Genomic DNA, 20,260 nt, shown 5'->3' with positions numbered 1-20,260 from the left:
CATGGCCACGTGAGTTCTAGGTAGCCTATTCCAAAGGTCTCAGTCACTTGGCCGTGGAAGAAACATCTAATTTTAATGTCATAATTTGGGATTTATTTTTATATTATAACTTGGGATCTCACAGATAGATACCCTACCTTTTAAGATACAATTGCAGGTGTTCAAAGGGGGAACAGGCGGATGGAAGTACAGCAGCTTTTTCAACTCAAGTGTCCCTCTAATTTGAGTCAGGACACACTAATTTTGGAATCTTAAGCCAGAAGGAAAAATCCAGATCACACTGAGAGTCTTAACAATATTAAGCCCTCCATGTTTAGTTTGGGTGGAGGGTATGTTTAAGTCAATGAATTGGGCCCTACTTATTTTAAAGATGTTAATCAACCCAGCATCTTTGATTTCACTAACTGCTCCTCATCTTGAGAAAGCTAACAGATTTACTATACTGCCAAGTAAATAAATTAACTGTGTTTTTCAAATGGCTTCACTGGGAATTCACACCATTTAAAACACTCAAAAGTAGCCTTCGATGCTTTTTTTGAACAAAACTAAGCAGTTAGAAAAATATATGGGCCAGACATGGTTGCTCATGCCTGTAATCCCAGCACTTTGCAAGGCCGAGGGGAGTGGATTACTTGAGGTCAGAAGTTCGAGACCAGCCTGGCCAACATGGTGAAACCCCGTCTCCAGTAAAAATACAAAAATTAGCTGTGCATGGTGGCAGGTGCCTGTAATCCCAGCTACTCGGGAGGTTGAGGCAGGACAATCGCTTGAACCCGGGAGGCGGAGGTTGTAGTGAGCTGAGATTGTGCCACTGCACTCCAGCCTGGGTGACAGAGCTATTGGGAACAGTCAGCACGAAGACATCAGGATTTATAGAAAAAAATAACTCTGGAGAAAGTAGTAGCAAACTTTAAAAATCTACTTTGAAGAGCAAAATTTTCTATTATGTCCTCTCATTGTTCTTTTCATAGTCATTTCAAATTTCCAGGCCTTCCCGGTGTTAAATGATGTTAAAACACATCTTTTCTACCTGACTCTACTGAGTCTCTAATTTTATTCAAGCTAAATTTCATGTACAAGTTCAAATGATGAACTTGGAGGATACATCTCTTAGAACTGAGAGTCTAATTTTTTTTTTAGTTGCCGTAATAAAATAGCTGCTCACATTTATTTAAGCTTAGTAAGAGCCATGCATGCTTCTATGCTTTTTACATGTGTTTCTTCTTGTAATCCTTATGATATTGGGCACAGGCGACATTCCCTTTGTAAAGACAAAGAAACCAAGTGTCAAGAAGTTTAATATTTTCTATGGCCACACTATGAGGAGGAGAGGAGACGGAACTCGGGCTTACTTAGCTGTATAGCAGATGCTGTCAAAGGCACCTTTAGAACCCCTGAGTGTGTGAAAGCTAAGGGAAATTATTTCTGTCATAAGATACTCACTGTCTACCTAAAGAAGGAGCTAGTTTTCCCTTTTTTGAAATCATTTTATCCTTCAATGTATTTAAATCATTAAGAAATCTAAAAATGCAATTGTCTAATTGTGCTAATTTGAGCAGTCCTCACAAAATATGTTGGTGTGGTGAAAATGTGTTTAGTTCTTCAGAATTAAATATTCTGTAGTGACAAATATACAGATCAAATCATATTGATACAAAACATATTAACTAGTTGGCTGGTTGTCATGGCTCATGCCTGTAATCCCAGCACTTTGGGAGGCCAAGGTGGGTGGATCACCAGGTCAGGAGATCGAGACCATCCTGGCTAATACAGTGAAACCCCGTCTTTACTAAAAATAAAAAAAATTAGCTGGGTGTGGTGGCGGGCACCTGTAGTCCCAGCTACTTGGGAGGCTGAGGCAGGAGAATGGCGTAAACCCGGGAGGCGGAGCTTGCAGTAAGCCGAGATCGCGCCACTGCACTCCAGCCTGGGAGACAGTGAGACTAAGTCTCAAAAAATATATATATATTAATTAGCTAACACAATGTTATCACAACCATGTGTTTTTCACCTCAAATAAATTATCGTCACTTCCTATTTAACAAAGCAGTAAAACCCTGTATCATGCACCCACTGAGACTTCTGTGGCACCAGTGACAGCTCTCAGCCATCTCCTGAGCCTCAAGGTTGGATACTGTGCTTCTCCAGCTGCCTGGGTAATCTTAGGTTTAAACTCAGCACTTTCCTAGCATGCTGCTCTTCCCAGAGTGTAGCCACAAGGGCTGTGTGCCTATTACATCAGGAGAGAATCAGTGCCTCAGTTGCACGTAGACTCCCAGCAAGGCAGCAATGGAGCCAGGTGAGATCGAGAGGCAGGTCTGGTCTGGTGTGTGGAGGAAGGAAGGAATTTGTCAGGCAAGGAGGCTTTCAAGAGGTCTGTGGGCCTCCTGGGAGCAACACTGTAATATGACAAGAGAATTCCTTAGACTGAGCTCTGCCTTTTGGGTGAGATATTGAACCCCTCTGGACAAAAATAAATGAGAGACTTGAATTTATGAACTGGAAGGTCACTGTGAATTCAAAAATCTCATCTAGCCAGCTGTGGCAGCTCACGCCTGTAATCCTAGCGCTTTGGGAGGCTGAGGTGGGTGGATCACTTGAGATCAGGAGTTCAAGGCCAGTGTGCGCAACAGGACAAGACCCTGTTTCTACAAAAAATCTACACAAAATGAGCTGGGTGTGGTGGCATGGGACTGTAGTCCCAGCTACTTGGGGGGCTGACATGGGAGGATCACTTGATCCCAGGAGGTCGAGGCCGCAGTGAGCGAAGATTGCACCACTGCACTCCAGCCTGGGTGACAAAGTGAGACTCAGTCTCAAAAAAAAAAAATCTTATTATTTATCTCTACTTTGCCCAACAACATGGACTAGTAAGAGCAACTTGTCCTTTTGTTCAACTTTTTTAAAATTTAACAAATACTATTTTACTTAGAGAAGGTTGACATAGTTAGAAGAAAGCGAACAAGATCCAAGCATGAACACCATGATGTGTGCATCTTTGCAGATATCTCCCACGTGTGTAGAATTAGCCTGCATTTTCTGTACCTGAAAATGGGATCAAAATATAGATATTATTTGAAAATTTCAACTGAACACTTTACCATGGAAACACATTCACGAGGGCAGTGCAGTGTGTCATACAACAATCTATTTGGCCATTTTAGGACGGTAAACATTTAAGCTCTGTCCAACTTTTCAATATGAGAGAGGGGGCTACAGTGAAGAAGCCCCTATTGCAGCAGGATGTATTAACTCTCTGGAGTGAAACATCTGATAATTTAAAATTTGACTGATAGGGCCGAATTATCCCCTCCCCTCATTTTTCTAGATATCCAACAAGAGTATAAGGGAGTGTCCTCTCTGTGCACAACCAAAACCTGATATCATCAATTAGAGTTTCACAAATGCACGGGGAAAACGACAACGTTTAATGCACTGGTTTCAATCAATTATACACTTGGGAATCTTTTCCTACATTTATAACTTACGTTTGTTCTTCCTATAAAATACCTGTTTCTACTTAATGGTTCCTAAGCTCTTTGCTGACTGATTGTGAGATGATCTTTTTATATTATTTTTCTAGAACAGTGTGGTAAACAGATTCTTAGGGGGCCCACATGGCACCCCCACCGTCTGATGTCCATGCCTTAGGGATCCTTCTCTCCTTTACAGTGGCCAGGACCTGTGGCTTGCTTTCAACCAACTCAGTAAACTGACGGTGATAGGCTACACGTGATTATGTGCACAGGATTATGTGATTACATACGAAATTGTAGCTGTAGCAATCAACTGTGGAGTCTCCCTCTCACCCTCTCTCTCTCTCCCAACCCCACTCCTAAACTGGCTTGAGCCATGCTAGGAAGTCCCAGGTGACAACGGTGTGTGGCCCCCAGAAACTGATGGTAAACTCTGGCCAAAAGCCAGCAAAAAACTTAATGCCTCATTCCTACAACTGCAAGGAACTGAATTCTGCCAGCTGCCCAACTATCTCAGAAGAGGATTCCACCCCAGCTGAGCCTCAGGTGGCAATGAAGTCCCAGCCAACACTTGATTGCAGCTTTGTGAGACCTTAAGCAGGGACCCATCTAAGCTGCCAAGCCATGCACAGTCCCCTGACCCAAAAAACTATAAGATAATGCATGTGTATTGTTTGAAGCTGTTAAGTTTGCAATAATAATGTTACAGCACAGTCGTTAGCTAATACAAAAAGTGTTCAAATGGAAGATTGCTCCCCCGATCTGTCCTTCTATGTAGCTCTGTTTTCTAGCTCTTGAGTTGTTCCCGGTGGCATCTGGTCCTGCGGAGAGGATAAACCTGGGTAACACAGAATGCTATAAAACTATCTTGCTACAAATACTGTTGGCTTTCTGTCTCTCTCCCTCATTTGGAGACAAAGAATGACTATTGTCATTAAAGGCATTAAAAAGTGGCTCAAATCTCTTATTCTGATTTTGAAGCTACAATAAATGACACCACATCTTTAACTTAGGTACTTTTTTCTTTCTCATAGGTTCTATTCTTAAAATATAAAAGGTAAGAAGAAATGATAGTCACTTCAACTTGTCATATAACACTTTATAGTATTTTTATATGGATTCTTTTTAAAAGACCTATTATTGTCCACCCATCATAAAAACTGAAAGAAAAACACATTTGCTAGGAGATACAAATCATACCCCAAAGTTCGGCTTGGCTATACTTTTTATACTTTCAGTTCGGTAGACGCCTCATCTTTTCAACACCCTGATGACATGCCCCTTCCATGTCTCTTGTTGCCAGCAAAGAATGCTGGAAAGGTAATTTTGTAATTGCAGTCATAAAAGAAAAAGACTGATTAGCTCTTCTTTGTTCCATAATCCTCTAATGTAATTCTTTAAAATTAAAAAGTGGAGAGATAAAATAGTCTTGAAGATCAAAATGACAATTGAAGGCTGGCATATCTGCTGAACAAGCTCTAATATTATTAAATTATTGTCACCAGAAGAAAAAAATGCAAACATCTCAGAAAACTTACTCAGTATACAAAGAAGAACAGTCAAGAAAAAGAAACACAATTGAATCAAATAAGCATGGCAAAATAATATCCTGAATATAGGGTTTCAAAGCTAATTATTTTGACAAGTTCTAGTCTCAGTACATGAGTAAATAAGCAGGCACAGTGACTGGAAGAAATCTTTACCAATACCTTCCCTAGGTCAACTCTTCAACGAGTGTTTTCACAAAATGTTCATGACACATTAATTTGAACTCACTAAAAATAATGGCTGGAATCAAGTATATTACATAGACTGAGAACATTTGTTTATTTATTAAAGAAACAGTGAATGTGTAAGAAACCAGAATGATGCTTGGATACTTGCAAGAGTGCCCTTCAATTCTCCAGGACTTTTAAGATTCATGAAGTCAAAACAATGTAAACAAATGAATGAAAAATCAGCTAACAAGAATAACATTTTTTTTTTTTGAGATGGAGTTTCACTCCCGCCCTCCAGGCTGGAAGGCAGTGGTGCAATCTCGACTCACTGCAACCTCCACCTGTAGGGTTCAAGCGATTCATCTGCGTCAGCATCCCATGTAGCTGGGATTACAGGTGCCCGCCACCACACCCAGCCAATTTTTTTTTTTTTTTTTTGTATGTTTGGTAGAGACGGGGAACAATAAGATTTTTTAGAGGACCCTAAACCTACAGTTTCCTACATGATGACTAATAATTTTTAAACATAGTAACTGACAAAAAAATTAGATCAAGGAGAGATTGGGTGATCAACGTATGATAGAGAGAACTAGAAGTGGACTCAAAGATGGGTGGGCTTGAGATGCATGGAAACAAAGCTCAAAGTTATGGTCAATGAGGTGGAATGGAAAACTCCTCAATGGTGAGAAAACTGAAGGTATAGTTAGGGTGTACCTGGCCTGGCTGAATTGGAAGTCACAAGGGCAGATTTCAAAAGACTGATTATGGAGGACTTTGAAAGTCAGTTTGGGAGAGAGATGCTGTACCCTACAGAGCAAGGCACATAGGGTACTTAAGAAAATAAGATACATGGCCAGTAAATCATAAACTGCTTTTCTTTCCACACTCAGTGTCCTGTTGGTATTACATCCTGGAGTTCGTTAGAAAAACTCCAGAACAGCCAAAGTAACCATCACAGAACTTGAAGGGAAAATGTTTAAAAATGCCTAATGTTCTAGCTTCCAATAAGTAGATGATGTTCAAACAAAGGTGTGACCCCTTGGCTGCATGAGCGTAGAAAGGAGCAAGGCCTAACATAAGCTGCATATAAATCTGCATATTTCAGGGACTAGCCCCATGACAGTAGTGTACCCTTCACATCCGACCTTTCGCTTTGAAGAGCAATGACTCAATGTCTGAGAAGGGCAACCCCGAGCATCAGTGTTTAGAGGATCATTTACATGCTTGACATTTCAACTGGCCCTTACTGAGCTAATGAAAAACACAAAGTTTTCTTGGCTGTTCTGCGGCTGCTTCTCCTCAACATCCTCATCTTCAGTTCATGATGTTGTTCCTGTTCCCTTCCTCCTCCATTCTTTTGAGATAGATTAGGGTAGTCATAGCCTTTTGTAAAGGGGAACGAACTTGCCAGATAGATGGAGAGAACAAACCACTTGACTGGGCACAAACCACATCCACTTCCATGTGGGTAGAAGATCCTGCAGCAAGGAGGATGACCAGCAGAAGGAAAAATCCCCAGATTGTTGCCAGAACAGAAACCCATACTCAGTGTCCTTGGGCTGACCTATTCTCACTGGAATAGTAAAAAACACACCCCTGGGTGGAGATCTAAGATGCTAGTGAGCCATGTGATGTATGTGCTAGCATGCAGAGCAGTGGCATATGTGCACCCGGAAGACCACTGTCCACATGCTTCACTGCAACACCTGTCTCCGCCCTCTTATGAATAATTGTATAAACTGCTCATAAAGGGAATTTCCCTAGCATGAGACAGGGCTGTCTCATTCTCAGGCAATCCACAATGACCCAGCTTTCAGCACGTACTTTTGTTTTGCAATGAACTTCTTTCATGCAGTGGAGTCAAGAACCTGAACGGGCTCCACCGACAACACTTTGAGGTTCTATAAACTTTCAACTTCCAGTGGAATCTCCAATAGGTACCTGACATTAACGTCTCTATCACACAGCCTAATATTTGAATAAATACGAATTACATGACTTTAGTGTTCTTCTGAAGTCAAAATGGAAACTCCTAGAAAGCACTCAAAGATTCAACTTCTTTGTTAAAAATGTGATGTAGCGATGGAATACTATGCAGCCATAAAAAAGAACAAGATCACCTCCTTTGCAGGGACATGGATGGAGCTGGAGGCCATTATCCTTATCAAACTAATCCGGGAAGAGAAAATCAAATACCATGTGTTCTCACTTATAAGTGGGAGCTAAATGATGAGAACACATGGACACGTAGAGGGGAACAACATACACTGGAGCCTGTCAGAGGGTGGAGGGTGGGAGAAGGCAGAGGATTAGGAAAAGTAACTAATGGATACTAGGCTTACTACCTTGGTGATGATATAATTGGTACAACAACCCCCCATGAGACACATTTACCTATGTAACAAAACTTCATGTCCTGCACATCTACCCTGGAACTTAAAAGTTTTTATTAAAAATGTGGTGTAGGTGAATACGAAGGGCTCATGCATTACAGTTAGACTGAATTGAGTGATTCTGTTTGGCACATGCCATAATTCTTTAGGTGAGCAAAATTATGACTACAATCCTTTTTAACAGCCAAGTCTTCCCAATTCTCTTCCTATCCCCAGTCATCATTGTTAAGGATCATATCAGACTAAAAATGTGTATATCTTCCCTAAATGACAGTAGTTCTACCCGGATCACATTAATCAATGAAACTAATTCCATCTAACAGTAAAAAGATGACTGTTCTCACCCGAATTTCCCTTGATATTATTTATATTTTTTAAGTATGGGGCATTATATTTAAAATCTGTATTGTTTCCATGTAAAATGGAGCATGGGTGTTGAACAAGTGAACTGCAACCTCATGAATACAGCTGAAACCGTCAGACAAAAACAAAATACCCTCACAGATGGATTGGTCTTATGTTGTCCACAGTAATTCTATTTTATAAAGGGGTAAAGAGACACAAGAAGAAATGCAAGACATTTGGAGTGCACGGAAATTGTCTGATGAATTCAGTTAATTTATTGCAAAACTGTGACCCTTCTTACTTTGCCAAGGTCTCTCTTCTTTTTGTGAAGTGCCGATCATACTCTGCAATGCTCGACTATCCCAGCTGTATTATACATCAAAGGACACTACTTTCCTACCAAATAAAAGGGATAGTTTGAAATGTGGTGGTGACTAAAATTGTTGATGGACTTTGAACATTCATAAGGCCCATCATTTGAGATAAAAGTGAAGACCTCTAAGTTCCGTGGAATACACCATTTTCACAGGAAGTGAAAATTTACTCAGAGCGTCGCCAGGCAAGATTTTAGGAACCACAGTTATGTAACTAATTATCAAGGAGGTGTAATTTTATAGAAAGGGGAATGATGAGAGTCCCCCACATCCTTTACAGGAATATCAACTTCAGGTAGAAGAAAATTACTCATTTGTTAGAGATCAATGAAGACACTTTCTGTTAAAAAAGAAGAGGAGGAAAAGGTTTCTCTAAATAGAGCCATAGACATTCTTCAGGCATCTTGAAAATGACTGCATGCAATTTATAATTAATTTCAAAGGTTTTTCATTCATCAGAGATCACTCTCCAAATAATTCAAATTTTAATCTACTGTTTAGCCCTTTCTTATATAACACTAATGATATCAGAGTATACTAAACAGTAAAAGAAAAAAATAATTCACTCGAACAGTATTTTTATATGAAAGAGCATAATTATCCCTTGAAATCTCCCCATAATATAAACATTATGGACAAGGAGCTTGAATCTCTGTTTTGTTGTAAAACTATTAAAAAAAGAAGACTAAACAGCATTGAATGATGGATACGGATAATAGAGGCACTGATGATAAAGAAGAAATCTTTTGAATTAATTGCACAATTTCATAGTATAGTATATTCTTCATGAAATCAGTGTGAGCTAATTCATCTGTGAAAGATTAGTGAAAACATTATTAGATTTTTATCACTTTTATTGAAAGGAAGGTAGAGAGATGACAGACTGACAGACTCTCCCTATCTATATTTAAAATATATAATACATAGATAATGTTTATATACAGATAAATGCATATAGAATACATCATGTATTACACATATACAAATATATCCATTGCATTTTTACTAGCTCAAAGTTAGAAGCCATATTTTACTACCTAGCACCCAAAGTGGCATTCCCTAAGTGAGATTATATGTATTCTCCGTATCAGAATTACCTGGGATGGGCGTGAGTAGTCAATAAATAGATTTCTACCTCCATCCAAAATCCACTTATTGAGAATCATTTGGAAAAGAAGCCATGGAATTTGCACTGAATCAAGATTGAAACAAGTAATTCTTATGCACACAAAGTTTACATAGAGTATTCAAACTCTATGTCATGCCCACCCTGACTTTGACAGCTGTAATGATAACGGTGACAGGCATGTTCAGTACAGAAAGCAGAGGGTTGCTGCAACACTTTAGGAAAACGCTCAGTGCCTTGCAAAGTTGCTTTAATTCCATCGGGTTTCATGATTTATAATTATCTGAATAACTCAGACAAAAAGTTGTAGTTATCTCTATCATATCCACACTACATTAGTTTTTCTTGAATTTTATTGAGATTGAAGCTCCCCAAAATATATCACGCCAAAAAGTAAAAAATAAAAAGCACTGGAATCTGACCAATATTTTATATAATTTAAAATACTGAGTGTCAACTTGATTGGATTGAAGGATGAAAAGCAAGGTTCCTGGGTGTGTCTATGAGGATGTTGCCAAAAAAGATTAACATTAGAGTCAATGGACTGGGAGAGGCAGACCCTCCCTCAGTGTGGGTGGGCAGTAGCTAACCAACTGTCAGTATGGCTAGAAGAAAGCCGACATGCTGAGTCTTCCGGTCTTCATCTTCCTCCTGGGCTGGATGCTTCTTGCCCTCGAACATCGGACTCTAAGTTGTTTATCTACTGGACTCTTGAACTTACACCAGTGGTTTTCCGCGGGCTTTTGGACTTTTGGCCACAGGCTGAAGGCTGCACTGTTGACTACCTTGCTCCACAGCTTGCTGACAGCCTATTGCGGGACTTCACCTTGTGATCCTGTGAGTCAGTACTACTTAATAAACTCCCCTTTATATATACATTTATCCCATTTGTTCTGTCCCTCTAGAGAATCCTGACTAATACAATGAAAAAAAGTGGGAAGTGACACCAACAATTTGACTCCTTCATGTTTATGTGCTTCTTGATCTCATGTCTATTATGATGATAGCTTTCAAAACATAGCATTATATGCATTAGTCTCCACCTTACAAAGGATGTGGCGAAATTACATTAAAATTATGAGCATCAAGTATCAAATTATGAGCATTAAGATGGAAGTATCAAAGTATGCAAGTATATTTGGGTGGAATGACGACATTGAAATATTCATTTCCCTTTTATAACTTTTACCAAGCTAAAACTAGTTCAGGATTTCAACCAACAAATTGCAAAATGCATCAGTAAAATAAAATATGTAGGTTATTTTTGACAAAAAAAAAATATGCCTGCATGATCTTTTTTCTTTTCATTCCCCAAAGAAATTTCAGATGGGGATAAATGTGGCCACCGTAGGTCAAAGTGACACTGACTCTAACTGAAGTTAATTTGTTGAAATGTTATTCCTTGGTGGAATGTTTACAACACATTTAGAGTTGGTGGATGAGACAAGGTGCCTAATGGATGATGAAATCTCTCATCTTCATGAACAAAGATATTTGAGGATAAATAAAGATTCTGCAACTTCCCTAAACCACTGATGGCATTTTCCTCTCCCAGACAGTACTGGTTGATACAAATGGTTTAAAGAAAATTGCAGCTGAGCTCAGAAAAGAGAAGTGTTTCACACTCTGCATCCAAAGAGGTTGATCTGCTGGAGGGAAAAAACAAGGTGTGCATTATTTCCATAAAGCTCCCTATAATCAGTCAATTTCAACGGGCTCAATTATACAATGCCCTTCTATTCTTCTTCCCGTAAAGGGAATTTAAATTCTGTTACTTACCAACCTCAGCATCAAGGACTAAAGTCCATCCAAAATACAGACATACTGGTTAATCAAAGGTCACTTGAGGTCATTTTAAAGTCCTTATGGAAAAGACTTACTTACTTCCTTGCGTTTAGGCATGAATACCTAAGTGCAATTATTTGATTTTTATACCAATCAGTTGTTCTGGAATGGACAACCAGTGTGCTAAGTACAATCATCATGTAATTGAAGGCAAGGTAAAAAGGCTGAGTTCCTTGAGGATTAATTCATTTCAGTAGAGCTGAAACATCTATTTCTTTGGCTCAGGTTGCATATCCACGCCTGTCCTACAGTAAAAAAAAAAAAAAAAAAAAAAAAAAAAAAAAAAAAATCTGCCCCTGGTTTCTATGGTGGCTGTGCCACCGTGTCAAATTGGTTGGACTTGTTTACCACTGCTGGTCTCTCAGTCCAAGTTCCTACTTTCCTGTCCTAGGAAAAAACAGGCTGATAATATTTCCATACAACCCAAAGATACAAATACTGTAGACTCTGGAAGATCTCCACCTTCAGTTAAGTATCTTCCTCTGATTTGTTAGTTGATCAAATAAAACTTAAATTAAAAAAAAAAAGACACAATTAACACTTACTATGTGCAACTACGCATGCAACTTCTTAGTTATCTTACAGAGGGAAGTGAGCTCAACCAGAAGACATAGAAAAGGCCAAAAGGAAAATGTAGCTTAAATTGCATGTATGCAAGTTGTAATGGCTTATTTTCACTATGAGCTCAGCAGAAAAATTACCAGAGGCACATTTAAAATTCAGTGGAATAGAGAGTATTTAATATGCCATTTGCATTTTGACAGCTTAGAAACGTCTACACTGGGTTTGCTGTATCGCCTGCTTGTAAGCACGAACCAGCCACCAAGCCTTTGTTTATCTATTTCTTAAAGGAAGCAGAACCATTTTCCTGACATTTTCAAAGCTGGGTTGGTGTTTGCTTGACACAATAAACTGGAGAGTAAGGAAGCATTGCCCCCAGGAGGAGCTGCTTTCCCCTGTAGAAGCTTCAGCACTGTGGTTGTGGCAGTCTTCTTATCAAGCATGATTGGCCAGCTGAAAGCCAATATAAAAATAGCCATTCCCTCTCCTCCCGAGGCCTCTGCCAGTGAGATGCTTGAGACATGGGGGAATTCTACCACCCTGCACTACTTGCCATTTGCTTCTCTGGACTTGTTTGATGAGACCTCATTGCCCTACCATTCAAGTTTACAAAACCTGTCACTTCCGAAGAAAGACTCCCTTTTGCGACTAACTACATGAGTGCTCCAGAAGCACTGAAAAGCTTTCTGCTGAACACTTCTGATGTGAAGTCATAGTAATTAATAATAATATCCTGATAATGCAACAGGAAAAAGACATGATCTGCTCAGCAATACAGATATATTAACTTCATTTTAAGTGGTCCACTTTTTTTTTTTTTTTTTTTTTTGAGACGGAGTTTAGCTTTTGTTGTTCAGGCTGGAGTGCAATGGCACGATCTCAGCCCACTGCAATCTCCACCTTCCTGGTTCAAGCGATTCTCCTGCCTCAGCCTCCTGAATAGCTGGGATTACAGGCATTTGCCACCACGCCCAGCTAATGTATTTTTCTGTGGAGACGGGGTTTCACTATGTTGGTCAAGCTGGTCTCCTGACCTCTGGTGATCCACCCACCTAGGCCTCCCAAAGTGCTGAGATTACAGGCGTGAGCCACAGCATCCGGCCCACATTTTTATTGCTGGATTGGGATTAGGGGTTTCCTGCGAAAGTATCTTCTTCACAGGAGTGTCCTGGCTTCATCAGGAGGAAGTGTATGGGGTGCGGCTCTGCCATAAAGGAGTCTGACCTGCAAATTAAAGGTCTTAGCATCCTTCTTGGTGGGAGGAGTCTTTAATAAGGTAACTAATCTAAAACCATGCAGGAACGGGAGGGCGCACCTCTCTCCCGGTAGAGTTGCAGGGTTTCTCTGGAAACTCAGCAGTGTGTGCTCACATCTCTGCTGGTTGGGTCAAGGAATGTCTGAATTACTTACTTTCACGAATGTTCCACCTTTCTCTTTCGGGCTTCTCAAAATGAGGCTGCTCAGGGCTAGTAGTGTTGTGTGTGCTCTCCTTTAGGACGCTTTCTGGGTAAGTAATTGTCTGCAAATGCCTGCATTCTCGTGGCTGCACATATGCAAGATACAACTGAGAAGGAAACTTTGTCCAAACAGCCAATAGATCAGCCCCAGGTGAAGGGGCAGATCCCAGCCAGCGCACACAGAATTAATATTCCTGTTTACTAGATGAAAATGCTTACAGCCTTACTCCTTTTCCCCTGATCCCTGAAAACAGGCATTTAAAGAGAAACGCACACTTGGGATTCAACCTTTACAATGCCACTAATAATTCAGAAGAAAAAGGAAATCACCAGTGAATTTTCGATACCCCCAATGCTTTATTGAATAGCACAGCACCGTCAGCTGAAGCTGATACTCGGGTACCCACAGTAACGGGTTCCAGTGACCTCAACTGCGACCGCCTCCAGCCTCACGACTCCGCAAACAGGTCACGAATTATGCCCCACGCATCAAAAACTCTGCGCCTGCCTTCACCACAGCGGGAGCCGCCACCTGGGCGCACGCGGCGCATCTGCCCACGGCAGTGGCCGGGCGCCCTCCCGCCGGAGCGCTCCTCCTCGGGAAAGCCCTGCTGCGCGCAAGCGCCTCCGGTCGGCCCTGGAGCGCGCTGCCGAGCCCCGGGGCCCAGCAACGACGCCCCCGGGGGGAGGCCCGACCTTGGTCACCCGGGCTTTGCTAGGCAAGGGGAAGGCGACCCCGCCCCAGTGGCCAGAGCGCACAAACGGCGACTCCGGCGCTGGCGTCACCAGCCCCCTTCCTGCCCGCAGCCCCTTCCCAGGCCGCTACAGGAGCTCGCACTTGACCCCGCAGGCGTGGAGGAGACACGGTCCCTGGTCCCTGTGGGGTTAATGAAAGAGCTCCACGGACCCACTGCCGCGTGGGCCAGACAATAGCGCAGTGAGAGCTGCGTCCGAGCGTCCTGGACCCCCTCCGCGCGCACACACTTGCGCACAGCACCGCTCCAGCTCCACGCACGCCAGGGGCCTGGGACCCTGGGCTCCACTTCTCGGCTTCTACAGCCAGGTTCTGGGGCCTGCAGCGCGTAAGAGGAGCTCTCTTCCACGGGGCGGCCCCGCAGGGCCCGAGGCGCCCAGGACTTTGCAACCCCTGCCCTGTTCGCCCCAGAATCAGCCAGAGCAGCCCCCGCCTACTACCTGCCCCTCCACACCCTCCCTCTCGCCTCTGCCTCCGCCTCAGCCTCATCCTAGCGCTGCAGCCCACCCGCGTGGGGGCGGAATCCGCCCGGCACACACGTGTGCGGATTATTAAGCAGCCGAGCGAGGGCCGCCGCCGTCTCCACGCAGCAACCTCTGTTAATTGCGGGGGAAGGGAGCCCGGAGCGTGCGGAACTCCAGGGAACCGAAAGTGAGCTCAGAGGCTGAGTTGCCTGCCTGGAAAGGAGGCAGCCCCGGGCCCAGTTAGGCTTGGAGTGCAGGGGAAAGGGCGGGAAGTTGTGGGGAGTTGCTTCGCAGGTGTTTCCTCTCCACGCAGGGGCTTGGCTGGAAAAAGCCAGGTCCTGTCCCTTGGGCTCCTGCCCTCTCCGCGCTGCGGCACACACGCCCCAGTACACCTCACAGGGCACAACCCTCTCTTCCCTAGACTTTAGCTGTCTCTCCTTCCAATTCCCAGCCTGTCCGGTGCTGACCAGAGGCCGCTGCCAGCCGGGCCCTGCTCAGCAGGCGGTGCCGCCGCAGCCGGCACTGTCAGCGGCAGCGGCCAAGGCATCCGGACTGAGCCAAGCGGGTGGGCAGAGGGTCGGCGTCTGCAAGAAGCTCCCCAATCCCGAGCGACCACGAGCTTGCGTGACTAAGACCCACCGTTTGCGCTCCCCGGGATCTCGTGGCGCATTCCCGCAGACACCCCTTGTGAGGGTGGATGCGGGTGAGGAGGAGCTGGTGCTGAGCGGTCAGCTCTCACTGAGCCCTGGATGCCCCGTGGAGGCAAGTGCAGGGAGGGGAAGCCCAGCCGGCACGTCTCTCCCCCGCTCTCCAGGCGGATCTGGAGTTTCCTAATGAACCAGATACAGTCCTCCTTCGCCCTGCCAGTCACTCTTCCATCTGGACCACTGGAGGAAAAGGAAATGGGTGGAAAAGAAGATGGAAGAATCTAGAGAGGACGGGGAAATTTTAAGTAGGTAAAAAAGCAAGCGACCATTTAAAAAAAATCGTAAGATTGGACTCTATCCTTTAAAAATGAAAGGAGAGAAAAACCCTGTGTAGATAACAGATACTCCCGGGAGTATCTATGGAAGTGCTGACTGATAGAGAAAGCATCTAAGGAGGCTGAAAATGAGGACAGGGGCAGGTACTTCCAATGTGAAAATCAATCAATATTCTCTCTCTCTCTCTCTCTCTCTTTCTGTCTTTCTCCCTCTGTCTCGCCCTGTCTCAAAAGGGAGCTTATGTTGTTTCCCGGAGAATAAACAAGTGCACAAGCTATTGCCAGCCTTGAGGTCGCAGCCTGTAGGCTACTTAGGAGAAAACATTCCCCAACTCGTTCAGGGAGAAAACGAAGCTCGCGGAGCCCCAAGCCCAGGAGCCACCCAGAAGAACTCCTTCCCGTGACCAGCGTAGAAAGAGGACACCCGTGCACCCACAGTGAACGTATCTCACTTGGAAGCCGGTCCAGAAGTCCTAGCCTGTTTCACGCACCTTGCTAACACCTTACAACTTGCAAGGAGCGAAGTCCGGGGGAGAGGAAGGCGGGGGCGACCTTCTAGAGGCAGCTCCTCCTTGCTGGCTGAGGACGTTGGAGAGGGAAGGAGGAGAGGAGGAATGGGGTGTATGGGTGCGAGGAGGCCGGGCCGGCGGAGAGCTTTGCCTGTTGGTACCAAAACCCCCGCAGAGAGCCCGAACTTTCCAAGCCGGCTTCACCCGGGCCGCTTTCCCAGGCGCGTCGGGTCCGGGGAGAAAGTCCTGGCAACTGCCCCTCAGCCACCCGGACCCGTGGAGTCCACGTCTCGGAGGAGGCAACACCGCCCCGCCGGAGCACAGTTCCAGCCCAACTCGTGTTGGGTTCCTTTCTCCTTGACACCCTGTACCGCCGAGAAAAAGAGATCTCTCCTTTGAGCCCAGGAGAGGGGGAAGGAATGGCGGGGTGGGGCGGGGGCCCAGGAGGGCTGGGGAGAGCGCGATGGAAGCTCCCTCCCGTGCATCGCGTTCCCCGAGCTTCGGCGACGGAGCAGCGCCGGGCAGAGGCGGCCACTCCGTACCCTGTGGTCCCCAAAACGCACCCTCGCGTCCGCACACGGGGCCTCCGAGGGCTCGACCGCCTCCCCGGCCAGGAGCAAGCCCGTCTTACCCTTCGCTGCGGTGAGGAGCCTCGCGCACAGCACCAGCAGCCCGAGAAGCAGGAGCAGCGACTGGAATCTCCTCCACGCAGTCATGTCTGCAGATACTCCACACGCACGCGACACCGATGGCTCCTCCGAGGAAGGCAGGGCTATGAGCGGAGCCAAATAATCACCCGAGGGCAAGGCGAGCCGGAGAGAGAGCCCGGTCCCGAGACCCGCCGCGCACCCGACGCCTCCTGCAGGTCTGGGCGCCCGGCTCGCTTCCCTCTCATAGCATCGGGTCCGGAGCCACTGCAGGGCTGAGCTGCTCCGAGCGCGGAGACCCGGGCTGGCGGGGCCGGGGCCGGAGACGAGCGCCGGCCGAGCCGGGCAGGAAGGCACCAAGGCGGCGAGGCTGCGGGAGGGGGCGAGGCGGGGAGAGGAGCGCGCGCAGCCAGGAGAGACCTGGAGAGGAGGCAGCTGGAGAGAGAGCCAGCGAGTGGGAGATGCTGGGAGGGGGGCGCGGGGGGAGGAGAGATCCAGTCTAGAGAGAAAAGGCGGAGAGCGCAGAAGACGGGCTGCTAGTGGCACAAGGAGCCGCTGCCGTGGAGGCTGGACTCAACCATCCTTACCCACAGAGAGGGGACCGAGGCTGGCCACAGCGCAGTCCCAGACAGACAGAGCCCAGCCTCGGGGCCTCGGGCTGCCCGCGCCGTGCTGCGCTTCATTCGGCCTCAGCGCAGCAGCGCGCAGGCTGGAGAAAGGAGACTTGTTGGGCGCTCGGGTGGGGGAAGCCCACGCCGCACACCGGGGAGGAACAATGCAATCCGGCAACTCCAGCAAACTGGAGGGTTTCTGCAGGGGCAGAGCCCGGCCTCCATCCTTTGATCTCCCTTCCTTGCTGACCAGAGAGCAGCCCCCTGCCTTACTTAGATCAGAAATGCAGGTGGAAAGGGCACACGCTTCAACTCCAAGGGAGGAATATATATATATATATATATATACATGATATGATGATATATATAATGTTTTGCAAGATGGACTATTTGCAAGGAGTTACACAAATTTACAAATTTCCTGACTTTGGATTCTGTTAGGCTTAGCCATGCCCAAACTTCAGCTTCAGATAAAATGTGACATGAGGAAATCTCTAGAATTAATATTATGGTCTGCTTATGGGAGCCGGCATGTTGGCACAGCTTCTGATGAAACTATATATAAAATTCTGTGGGTTGGGAAGGGACCTTAAAAGAGAAGACTCAGGTTCTCCCTGATTCTGCAAAAGGATGAAGCCCGCAGAGAGAACAGTGCTTTAGAATAGCAGTACTTGATACAGTAAACTGGATTTCACCCAGCTCCCTAAATAGAGGAGGCATTCCTGCAGTTCGTGGGGAACGTGTAAGGCGAGACATTTTAGGAGAAGGTGGTCAGTTAACAGAAACACCACGAGTGAGTGCTGGTTTCCACAGAAGGACGTTTAAAGGATTCGACATCCTTGACCAAAAAAGTTTAGCCCTTTTAGAGGACGGAACATGGAAATCCCATACCCTAGTAAGAGAGAATTAGCCTCCAGGCCTGGAACCATTAGAGTATACAACCGTCTACCTGTGGTATCCCCACAGCACCGAATGCCTGTGGTGGGAGGGAGAGCCCACGGCTTCATCCCACCTGCGCTTCCTCTCAGTCAGTCTTTGAGATTAAATGGGTTGACAGTTTGATAATGTTTTCTATCTTTCCTTTAATTTTCTTAGATTGCCCCTGCCTCTGTGATCTAGGCTACCCTACAAAGGCATAATGGATCCGGGAAGGACTGCAACCTTGGCATGGAAACACCAAAGCCTGACTTTCTTAGTGTCCCTGCAGCCTAAGGTGCAGATGGCCACAACTGGGGCCACCTCCACAACCCTCTTCTCCTCGCAGATATATGAAATTTAAATATGGGGTGGGCGGGGAGGGGGGAATGCGTGCTCTTGGAATTGCAGTCCTGAACATGACTTGGATTTTCCTCAGCGCAGAGTCCCGTCTTGCCTCGTGTATCCCTGGAGGGACACTCAGAAGACAGAATGCCTCAGTCACAGGGGACTTCCCATAGAACCCCTGAGTTCTGTTCTTCAGGCTGAACTGGGCCTGTGGAGCAGAGGGTCACCCCCTCTGGGATTTTAAATCAGATCCCAGATAGTATCTGTGAGTCAGCAAGTGAACAAAAATGCTTTCCAAGACCCATTAAGTACTCCAACAGTTCATTGCAAGAGCCTCATCAGGAAAAACGGATCTCTTTTCAGGAGCTGAAGAACTGACTTCTCCTTGAAAAACGGTGCCCTGTCTCTACATTGCCATTCCTAATGGCTCGTGTCACCAAGAAGGATTTCTACCACTAAAAAACGTTTCCAACATCTAACCATCCTAGGCTAGGTCTCTTGATGATTTTCACTTGATTAGGATCCCAATCAGAAACGACGGTCAGTGTCACCTGAGAGATGGAACAGCTTTCCACATAACTGTGACAGGCTCCAGGCTGAACTTCCCTTTTCCTGTGTTCCCATGCCACCTCCTTTCCTCAGAGAGCAAAGAATCTATTTGATACAAAGTCTTGAGAAATAATGGTCCAGATAACCAATACCCACTCATTTTTTTTGCTGTTATTTATGTTAGGTATTTCCTTTGGCCCGATCGTATATTAGAGAGTTACAATGATTCATACCAAGTTGTTCCTTGATCATAATTATGAGAAGGGTATGAAACGGTTGTCAAATAAAATAAGCTGGTTTTGTGATATGGTTGTATTTGTGTGTTAATACAGTGAATTTTTCCCCCAAGATCTCAAGGCTGGTTTAATTTGGAAGGAAAACATGGGGCTCTGCTGCCATCTAGCGTCCAATATTTCTTGTTTGGCGTCTGCAGAGAGATCAGCGATCCCTCTGTTTCACTTCTCTAACCTCCTCTGTGGTTCCCTGCCTGCGTTTTGAATCTCCTCCAGGACACTCTTGTGCCCTCCTTGCGGTCAGGCTGCAGCTTGAGCCTATTAGGATACTGCAAGCTCCCCCAACACATACATACACACTTTGATGTTTAAATGATTGTGAAAGCCTTAATCTATATCAGAAGTCCAGTACATGTTACTTAGAGCAGTATTAACCACGCGGGGTTACAGTGGGTGTGGGGCCCAGGGACGTCACACCAGGAAGCTCAGTGGCCACTTTTCTGCCAGGGCCTCTGCTGCCTGGAACATCATACTTCTCTACTTGTATACTGACTCCATTCCGCGTCCTGGGCATCACACCCTCCACAGCCTCAGGACCTGGCTAAGCAACACTAGAAATACCCTTGGCACTCGGGACCGAGCAGAGAGTTGAGCGGTGCGATGATTAAAGGCAAAGAGGTGCCGACGTTCTGGAAGGGATAATGACATCCCTAAATTCAGGTGGCAACTAATTTAAGACAAGGTTGGAGACATGACAACATAAACATCTGGAAAGTGCAGCCACTGAAGAGGGAGAGGGTCTTTTAAATGGAATTATCTGAGGAGGGGGGAGAAAACATGACCATGATAGTTGAGATAAAATTAGAAAATTTTAAAACATGCACAAATGAGAATGCTAATTAGCTAGAAAAGCTGTACATGTGCGAAAATCTTAGAAAATGTGGTGTGTTGTC

At 45.3% G+C, this 20,260-nt stretch overlaps 1 protein-coding gene across 2 annotated transcripts in view; it reads right to left on the bottom strand.

The window, feature by feature from the left end:
- The window catches only part of CSMD1 (CUB and Sushi multiple domains 1), a 2,032,824-nt gene extending 2,015,606 nt beyond the window's left edge, over positions 1-17,218 (bottom strand). The window contains exon 1 of one of the 2 annotated variants that reach the window (XM_055289255.2): positions 16,636-17,218. In XM_055289255.2, the coding sequence (XP_055145230.2) occupies positions 16,636-16,720 (85 nt within the window). In that variant the 5' untranslated portion in view covers positions 16,721-17,218. The remainder of the gene's footprint in view (positions 1-16,635) is intronic. The other variant, XM_055289263.2, reaches the window with a different exon arrangement.
- Positions 17,219-20,260: the final 3,042 nt, after the last annotated feature.

The sequence above is a fragment of the Symphalangus syndactylus genome, chromosome 1, assembly GCF_028878055.3.
Source record: "Symphalangus syndactylus isolate Jambi chromosome 1, NHGRI_mSymSyn1-v2.1_pri, whole genome shotgun sequence".
Lineage (NCBI taxonomy): Eukaryota > Metazoa > Chordata > Mammalia > Primates > Hylobatidae > Symphalangus > Symphalangus syndactylus.
The sequence above is the reverse complement of the archived record's forward strand: the minus strand, read 5'-3'. Positions and strand labels throughout refer to the sequence as shown.